The sequence below is a fragment of the Salvia splendens genome, chromosome 9, assembly GCF_004379255.2.
Source record: "Salvia splendens isolate huo1 chromosome 9, SspV2, whole genome shotgun sequence".
Taxonomy (NCBI): domain Eukaryota; kingdom Viridiplantae; phylum Streptophyta; class Magnoliopsida; order Lamiales; family Lamiaceae; genus Salvia; species Salvia splendens.
This window is the reverse complement of record NC_056040.1, coordinates 27,240,140-27,249,721: the sequence shown is the minus strand read 5'-3', so window position 1 is coordinate 27,249,721 and position 9,582 is coordinate 27,240,140. Positions and strand designations below refer to the sequence as shown.

Here is a 9,582-nt window from a genome sequence, read left to right as displayed (position 1 = left end):
TATAATTTTAAAATTTCATTTAAGACTTTGTTGATTATTTATTAATTTATAAAATAATAATTACTCTCTCAGTCCATAAAAAATATTAGTCTATTTGTGAAGCTACGAGTTTTAATGAGAAATTAGTAAAGTAGGAGAAAAAATATGTAAAATAAGAAAGATAGAGAGAAAAAGTGGGTAAGGTATGAAATAGAGGAGAAAAAACGGGTAAAGTATGAGAGAGAAACTGCTTATTTTTAGAAATAAGACTATTTTTTGTGTAGATCCCAAAATGACAAAATGAGACTATTTTATGGATGTATGGAGTATTATTTATTATTATGTGATTCATAATTTAAATAATTATATTATAAATATTTAATAAATTAATGATAATAATAATATCAATAACAATAACAATAATAATTATAAATAATACAATTGGCACTATTATTATTTTATAATAGTGGTTATAAATATTTATCATATTTAAATTAAGTAGCAGTATGATTTATATTTTTTTAATTTTAAAAAAAATTAATCAATTAATAATATAAATAGTAGTAATAGTTGTTGTATAAAGTTATACTCCATATTCTATAAAATATGTGCATACTTCCTCCGTCCACGAAAAATAGTAACATTCTACCATTTTGTGATATCCATAAAAAATAGTCCCATTTATAAAATGGAAAGTTTCTCTATTCTAGTTTACCTATTTTTCTCTCATCTCTCTTACTTTACCCATTTTTTCTTGTCTCTCTCTTATTTTACTTACTTTGTCTCGATCCTCTTATTTTACCATTTTTTAATTAAAACTCGTGTCATTCCCAAATATAACTATTTTTTTGTGGACGGAGAGAGTATGTAAGAATCCTACAACTGTAAAAAAAAATACTCCTACCTAAGAAAGTTAGTATTCGGAATCTTGAAAAGTTATATAGTATTACTTTCTAAGAAAGTTAGTATTCAGAATCTTGAAAAGTTATATAGTATTACTTTCTATGTTTTAAGAATTCTGATTATTTTATCAATTTAAATAAAATTTAAAATAAATACAGAAATTTAAAATTTTTCAAATCAAATTACTTTATCAAATATATTTCTAGGACTAAAGTCCCAAAATGGTCCTTAACATATTGCGTTTTTTTTATTTTTCTCCAAAACATTATCTTTTGAATTATTCGGTCCCTCACATTTGAAATCGGATCACATTTGGTCCATTTTGGACGGTTCCGTCAATTTTTTGACGGTTTTAATTACCGGGTCACAAACCCGTCACTAATCCGTCACAAATTCCATCACAGACCCGTCACTAATCCGTCACAAATCCGTCATTAATCAGCCGCCGCCTGAATCTCAACCACCACATTAATTATGTGTGTAGGCAAATTTTGCATGGTGGGAGCCTCCTCACGGCAAGTTCAAATTCAACCATCCATGGAAGCAATACTCCAAAATCGGAGCTCTAATAAGGGAATGCGCATGCCTAATCGAATCCCTAAACACAAAATAACCGTGGCCGGCGTCGGAGTTCAGCGCCAAAATCCGGCAACTGTGCGTCGAAATGAGCACGGAATCCGGCAAGGCCCTCGCCGAAATCGCCGCCGCAATTAAAAAAATGAGGCGGCCGCCGCAGTCCGCGGAGGCACACGTGCAAAGCGCCAAATCGGCGGCGGATCGGCTGCGGAGCGTGCTGCAGAACTTCTCGCTGCCCCCGAAGCTGGACTTGCAGGAGGTGGCATCGCTGCTCATCGACGTTATTAGATGCGCCGATGGAATCGCGGTGGCGGTCGGTGAGCTTGCGAGGGAGGCGGGTTTCGAGGGTTTCAAGACGACCGAGGCGGCGACGGCGGTTAATCGGCATGGGATTGTTAGCCCTGTGGATGATGGTGATCATGTGGTGGTTGAGATTCAGACGACGGCTGATTAATGACGGATTTGTGACGGAATTTGTGACGGATTAGTGACGGATCTGTGACCCGGTAATTAAAACTGTCAAAAAATTGACGGAACCGTCCAAAATGGACCAAATGTGATCCGATTTCAAATGTGAGGGACCGAATAATTCAAAAGATAATGTTTTGGACCAAAATAAAAAAAAAATGTAATATGTTAAGGACCATTTTGTGACTTTAGTCTATTTCTAGCAACCAAACATGGTCCTGTTCCTAGACTATTTGGTTGAATTTAGGGGTCAATTAAGTAATTCCAACAAATTTAGGGGTAAAAAATGTGTATTGTGGTACACTGCGACAGTGCATCTTTAGCAGCACGAAACACCTTTTAATGTTATTTCTATATTACCCCAATTCTTCGAGCTCAAAACTATCTGTTGTTAATTCATCAAGTTCAAACATATTCCAATCGATCTTCAACAGAGCAGTATCATGGATTCAATTTACAACGACCTGAACGCTCCGCACTCGATGGGAACCACCATCATCGGCGTCACATACGACGGCGGTGTTGTTTTGGGCGCCGACTCTCGCACCAGCACCGGTACCTTTTCTTCAAACAATTTTTCCTACTTCATACAATTTGTTTTTTTATCGCCATTAAGTATTTCTTATATGGATGTATTTGCAGGAATGTATGTGGCGAATAGGGCATCTGATAAGATCACTCAGTTAACTGATAACGTTTACATTTGCCGCTCTGGTTCGGTAAAAACTTCACACGTTTTTTTTTGTTTATTCGTGTCATTATTGGAAATTGGTTTTGCATATTGAGTGTTGCTTTTCTCTAATTTCCTACCCATTTTTTGTACTCTGAATTCGAAAAATTGTACCGTTCTATTTTGGCACAAGAATTTAGGTAGTGGTGTTTAATGAATTAAATTATTAATAATAAAGCAAGAAAAAAAGAGAGAATAACGTCAGAGAGGGAAATAGGGTATAAAGTAAGAGGGAGAGGTGAGTTAATTATTGCCAAAAAAAGAAACATCTCACTTAGGCCGGCACGGAGGGAGTAGCTATTAATGGGGAAAAAGTTGTGTATACATGTCTGAGCCTTGCTGCTACATCTTTACTGCTTCCTTCTGTTATGATCTGTTCTGCACTTTTGGTGCCACTGAGTTTTCATATCAATTCCTATTGACGATGGTGATGGCTGTTCACAATTTAATCTATCATCATTTTTGGCTTTTAGTACAAAATCGTGGCTTCATCCATAAGCTCACTCCTTGATAGATAAGCTGCATAATTGGACAGATTTCCCACCCTTTCATCAAAATAACATATTTGGCCTTATTCTTTTGATCAGGCTGCAGATTCTCAGGTTCTTTCAGACTATGTTCGTTACTACCTCCATCAACACACGTAAGTCCAGACAACAACTATCACGTATTGTCGCTTGATTCATTGTTTTTTTTTTGTTGTTCTACAAACAACCAGTCCAGTACCTAAGAATTTAAGAACAGTGAACTTCTTCCATAGGTTGCACGAATGAATATATGCCAGTTTTAAAGGCTAATAGACACCCTTACTCCTGGGTTTCACTAAATTGGTTGCGAATGTTGTTAAGGACTCCTAAAAGTGTTAAATAAGATGACACCCTTCTAATTGCTTATGGATGCAGGATACAGCTTGGGCAGCCTGCAACTGTAAAAGTTGCAGCAAACCTTGTCAGAATGGTATCTTACAATAACAAGGTCTGCCAATGCTCCCTTATGTTCTACTGATCTCTGTGTTCATAGCAAGTCAAGTATTAGAGTAATCGATTTACAAAAACATCATTCTTTATCTAACTACAGGGGCATTTGTTGCTTCTTATTCTAAAATACCCTGGAACCCTAATTTGTTACTCCCTCCGCCCTGCTTAAGATGACACGTTTTCCTTTTTAGTTTGTCCCAACTAAGATGACACATTTCCTTTTTTGGAAACTTTCTCTTTCCAATTAATAAACCCAACCACTTTTTCTCATTCTTATTAAAATATTCATCTTTCTTGCTCTCTCTATTTTAATACTTACACCCACCTTTTATCTCTCCAATTAAACCCTTTAACCAATAACTCCTTAAATCCCGTTCCGGCCAAGAAATGTGTCATCTTAGCCGGGACGGAGGGAGTATCATATTTCTCATTTTTTATTAGCTTGCGTGACTGAATGCAAATCATCTTTCTTACGCAATTGGATCTCATGTATCAGAATCTTTGACTATTGGCCACAAAACCTCTTGCAGTGAAAAATTGTGTACCTAATGAGATAGTTCTCCTTGCAATTTTGTCACATTGGTAATTTCAAATGGATGTAAGATGATGGAGATTATTCTATATATTTGTCACACATGCTTCCAATATATATGCAATGCTGAAATTGTTAAATTAATTATTTTGGAGTAGGCACACAAGAAAAAATAACAATGTAGTTATTCAGTATTTGGAGTAGGCTCTTCATGATTGCTACGAAACGGTGGTTTTAAACAAGATATAACTGATTCCCTTAAAAAACAATGTTTCATGAGAGAATGAGTGCTACTGATAAGCTTACCATGTGAAGTCCTAATTTATGCAAAGGTTATCCACTTTTTATAGTTCATATTATTCATTAATTGCTTGTGATGCCAAAGTTATGATTTCAGTTAGACTAGTCAGAACAGTGTAATTAATGTTGGGATTCATTGCAAGTAGATTTGCTTTATGTTTATTAGTAAAACAGTTCATTCTGCTCCACTGAATTTTGTTATAGAGATTCGAATCTTTCTTAGACCACAAGAAGTGTATAATTTCTCGATGCAAAAATAAATAAGTCCAGAATGTTTGTTAATATAGAAATGTTTCAACGCAAGCTGGTGATCCTATGTGCATTATCCAAGAGTCACAGCAATATGACGATAATTTTTTTAAAACTCTCCAAGATGTTTTGTTCTTTGTACTTTTATTTTAGCTGGGTTTCACTGTTTTAGAAGTAGCTGCATACTATTTTGTATCTAATGTTGAGTTTACTCTAACCTATTTATTTTGCAGAACATGTTGCAAACTGGATTGATAGTTGGTGGGTGGGACAAGTATGAAGGTGGTAAAATTTATGGAATACCTCTCGGAGGAACTTTGTTGGAGCAGCCTTTCACTATTGGAGGTGTCCCTTCCCATCTTTTGATCTATATCTGCTCTGTCCGGTTGTAATCTATTTCAGAATCGCCCAGATGTTCAATATAGCCATACCTCCTTATTTAGTAGCCTCCATGATACTAAATAAGCATGATTTTGATATTGTTAACCATAATTGCAGTTGCTTTGTACTAGTAGCAGTATCTAGGTAGACGTTTTGCCGAAACTTGAATGCAGAAATATGTTTTATTCCACGTAATCCTTATTTCTATTCTTATATACTCCCTCCGTCCCAAGCTACTCGCACTTATTTCCTTTTTGGACGTCCCAAGTTACTTGCACTCTTTCCATTTTTAGTAAAAAATTTCACCTACAGCCGTCATTTTTTACTTTCCTATACACTCATTCCTTAATCTCCGTGCTGAAAAGGAAAGGAGCGAGTAGCCCGGGACGGAGGGAGTATTAAGTTTCTTGAAGATCCTTTAGTCCATATATTTTTGTTGGTGTTGGTTTCACAATAAGTAGGGCTAAAATTTTTTAGTTTTCACTAGCTGAATTTCTCAATGTAAAGCCTCTGCTTCCTGGTTTCAACTTGCATTGTTGCATGTCAGGTTTAATATTTCTCCCTTACTCATGGAGGCAGATTTTATATAGCAATTCTATTTTTTTATCTCAGGATCTGGCTCATCGTATCTGTATGGTTTCTTTGACCAAGTATGGAAGGAAGGGATGACACAGGATGAAGCTGAGGTTTGTGTTTTGTCCGAATTCTTATGAACTTGCAAGACTTTAGAGAATCTGTTCTGAGAAATAGGTGTGGAACATGGAACTCTCCTTCGCTCACTAGCTTCTAATCTGTGACTCTTTAAGTTCGGTCTGATTAAGATCTCAGTATTCACACTTTCCTTATATAACTAAGATCCTGTGCATGCTTTTCTCCTTGATCAACTATAAATTTCTTAAGTGATGTTCATGCATTCTATTATTCTCATAATTTTGCTACCTTCTGCAATAAATTCTTTTTTTTTTAATTATGTAACCGATTTTGGATTTTTTGACATCTTCACAGAAACTAGTCGTGAAAGCAGTCTCTCTTGCAATAGCTCGTGATGGTGCCAGTGGTGGTGTTGTTCGAACAGTGACTGTGAGTACCTTTTTGATAATGCAGTATTCTTCCTGGTTACATTGTGACCCACCCCCCTTTTAAGTTGGAAAAATAAATCTCAGACGTGCTGCGTTGTCTTCTCCACCTATATTCTGCTTAGTTTGAATTACGTGCATATAGTTATTTCCCAACTCTGCAAATGAAAAGTTCTAGAAATATAATTATGGGTGTTTTTGACAACTAGCACGACTCAGTTTGTAATATGCTTTCCCCCCAATTCCAACCAGTATTATTAGGTCGGAGGTTGAGTCAGCTAGAAGAGTTGGTGTGAGAGAGTGTAGCCCCATGAAAGGGTGTTTTTTAGTTAAAGGCTTAAAAGTTAAAACCAACATTTATCTTCTCTACAAATGATACCCCATTCTTCTATCAGAAAAGCTAATATATAGTTGTATTGTTGTGACACAAGATATATAGGGCTGTAGAAATCTGATAGTTTTGGGGTGGTTATTGCAGATTAACAAAGACGGGGTTTCGCGGAAGTTCTACCCAGGCAACACTCTTCCCTTATGGCATGAAGAGCTGGAAGCAAAGGATTCCCTGTTGGATAGTTTGTCTGCCACCAGTCCTGAACCAATGGTCAGCTAAATCGTGGGTCTGTCCCAACCACAGTGTCTACTACTAAGCCAACCATTAGTCATGCTTTGTTCTATGCACTTAAGTTCCTTAATCTACTGTCTATCCATGTACTCATCCTAGAATTTTATAAATTTCTTCTTGTTTTTTCTGATACCCCCCTTAAAACTAAAGACTTCAAACTCTCATTTTCCGTTGCATCTTTTCTTGACGTCAATTCTCTGATTCTTATTTGGTTAACATAGGTTATAAGCACTGGAAAGTTGGAAAAAACACTAGTTTAATTCTCCAGGCCCTTGTTTGAGAGTGTGATTATCGATGAGCGAGAGATAACAAAATGAAAGTGTCAACTAGTTTTAAAAAGTGAGTTGCAACGTCTGTCCCAATCAAGATGTCCATCAATCAACTCCTAAAATCTTGTGGTACTCAAGAATGTGGACATCTTGAATGGTACGGAGGGAGTACTACCATTTTTATTCCCAAGACAATGCCTTGGCTAGATAAACTGTATTTAGGATTTTGGTCTTTTTGAAGAAGTGAGAGAGTGCACTCGCCGGTGCCAATCAGGTCGATGTTGTGGTCGGATCACTCCTCGATGGCCACCACCCGAAGCCCTAAGGACCACGAAAATGGTGCGAGCCCTCACCTTCTTGTCCAGCAGGGCCACAAAATTGAATGGCAGATCAGCTGAACTGACGCTCCTCAGTATCTGCAGGTATAGAGACATACATGCCTTCTGTTTCCAGCCAAATCCTCTGCAATTGTCCATATCAAACCTTTCGTCATTTTTCTATAGAATATACACAACCTTACTCATTTCATCAAACATATGGACTGCACATTGCCATTCAAAAACTCAAATATAGGAATTGAGATTTACTCCCTCCGTCTATTAAATATTGTCTATATTTCCATTTTAGGATGTCTACAAATATACTCAACATTTACTTTTTTCCATTCTAGGTAGGTGGCCATAAGAGCGTCCACTATGGGGGTGGACGCGGCTATAGCCGCGTCTGGGGCGGGTGGGCGGCGGTGGGCGGGCGGCTATAGTGGGAAAGGTGGGCGGACAACTTTTTGGGGCGATGGGGGCGGCGGACACGGGATAGCCGCGTTCGGGGCGAGGACGCGGCTATGGAAAAATAGCATTTTGTATTTGGAATTTGGGGGCTATTGGAGGTGTCCACTATAGTGGCGGAAATAGAATTGTGGGGCTATGGACAAAAAACTGGGGCTATGGACAAAAAACTGGGGCGAGGCTATTGGGCGTGTCCACCTTATAGTGGACACCCTAACACTCAAATATATCATTACTTGCGTTCCACTATAAAACTAATACTCCCTCCGTCCGTCATTAGGAGTCTCATTCCTTGATGACACGAATTTTAAGAAATGTTAAGAAAAGTGAGTGAAAAAAAGTTAGTGAAATACGGGTCCAATATATTGGTTTTGAATAAAATGTGAGTGAAATGAGTTAATGGAATGTGAGACTCTATTACCATTTATGGTAAAAGTGAAGCGGACTCCTATTCACGGACAGACTAAAATAGAGAAACGAGACTCCTATTCGCCGACGAAGGAAGTACTAAAGGAGTATCATTATACTTACATTTCACAAATGTCATATAAAATAGAGACATTTGTGGGAACACATGTTTTAATGCATGATTTGTAAAGTGAGAGATAGAAAAAAGTTATTGGATTATGTTAGTAAAGAATGAGGTCCGCTTCACTAGAGATAAAAAAATTATAGATATGGACTATATTTTTATGGGATGAACCGAAATGAAAATAATTTCTATTTTTACGAGACAAAGGGAGTATATAAAAGTAAAACCTGCACTCCCCTAGAAACCACATTGTTAGTGAAATTACTAGAAACACCCTTATTCTCTCATCAATGAGCCTCCTATGGCAGGCGGATGGCCTTTGAATAGACGGAGCGCAGGTTTTAGATTCAAAAAACACTTGATCTTACCTGAAACCTAGAGAGAGAAAGTAGTGAGTAGAAAGAAAGCGATGGGGGGCGGAATGGAGACTAACAAGAACCGTTGGATCGAGGATTGGGCTACTAATAGAGAGAATCTCGAGCACCACTTCCGCTGGACCCGTCGCAACCTTGCCCTCGTCGGAATCTTCGGCGTCGCCATCCCCATCCTCGTCTACAAAGGCGTCGTCAAAGAATTTGTACGTTCTTTTTTAAATTCCCCAAATCAATTTATGAATCATGTCTTCCCTTGTATCTTTGCCCTAACTTACTGCTTCATGTTTCCGTTAATTCTATCGGTTTATTTCCCTAAAAACGCGAAATGTGTGCTAAATGCTGGCTTTGTATGCTCTCTCGATTGCTTATGATTTTTATCTTTGATGGAATATTAAACTCAATTCGATCTTCTAGAGGAAAATAAGCTTTTTCATTTTCTTTCGTAGCTTTTATTAACTGAATATTTCAAAAGTAAAGTGATTAATCATGGTTAGTTATTCAGAGTGTGAACCAAAAAGTGACTATACTATGGAATCAATGAAAAATTTGAGGCAAGGGATTGAGTAGTATCACTGATAGTTATCTGTAACAATTCATTGGACATTACACCTTTCATCGATTCTCGTAGCTGTACATTCATGTTCATATACTAGTGAAGGGTGCACTGCACTCTTATCTACAGTATTATTGGAAGGGAAGGATATGCTGTCTCCTTTCTTATCCGTTAACTCTTCAGTTATTCACCCCACGGATCTAATCAGCTGAAGACATACCTTAAACTTTTCTTATTGTCACCTATTAGCCTTTCCTTTTGTTGTGTTAGGAGGAG

General features: G+C 37.3%; 1 protein-coding gene across 2 annotated transcripts; it reads left to right on the top strand.

Moving 5' to 3' along the window:
• The first annotated feature begins 2,250 nt into the window (after positions 1-2,250).
• Positions 2,251-6,957, top strand: LOC121749592 (proteasome subunit beta type-6-like). Of its 2 annotated transcripts, XM_042144164.1 has the most exons (8): positions 2,251-2,481; positions 2,569-2,645; positions 3,244-3,299; positions 3,559-3,631; positions 4,948-5,059; positions 5,708-5,781; positions 6,101-6,175; positions 6,650-6,957. In XM_042144164.1, the coding sequence occupies exons 1-8, from the start codon at positions 2,370-2,372 to the stop codon at positions 6,779-6,781; spliced, it is 711 nt and encodes a 236-aa protein (XP_042000098.1). In that variant the 5' UTR covers positions 2,251-2,369; the 3' UTR covers positions 6,782-6,957. The 2 variants fall into 2 exon arrangements, with proteins under 2 accessions (XP_042000098.1, XP_042000099.1); XM_042144165.1 differs by lacking the exons at positions 2,251-2,481; positions 2,569-2,645 and adding an exon at positions 2,931-3,083.
• The last annotated feature ends 2,625 nt before the right edge of the window (positions 6,958-9,582 follow it).

Excerpts from the sequence above, each read along its gene's own strand:
- LOC121749592 (XM_042144164.1), top strand. The coding sequence starts at position 2,370 with ATGGATTCAATTTACAACGACCTGAACGCTCCGCACTCGATGGGAACC. Across the intron at positions 3,300-3,558 it reads TACTACCTCCATCAACACAC|GATACAGCTTGGGCAGCCTG; the intron begins GTAAGTCCAGAC and ends TTATGGATGCAG. Across the intron at positions 5,782-6,100 it reads TGACACAGGATGAAGCTGAG|AAACTAGTCGTGAAAGCAGT; the intron begins GTTTGTGTTTTG and ends ACATCTTCACAG.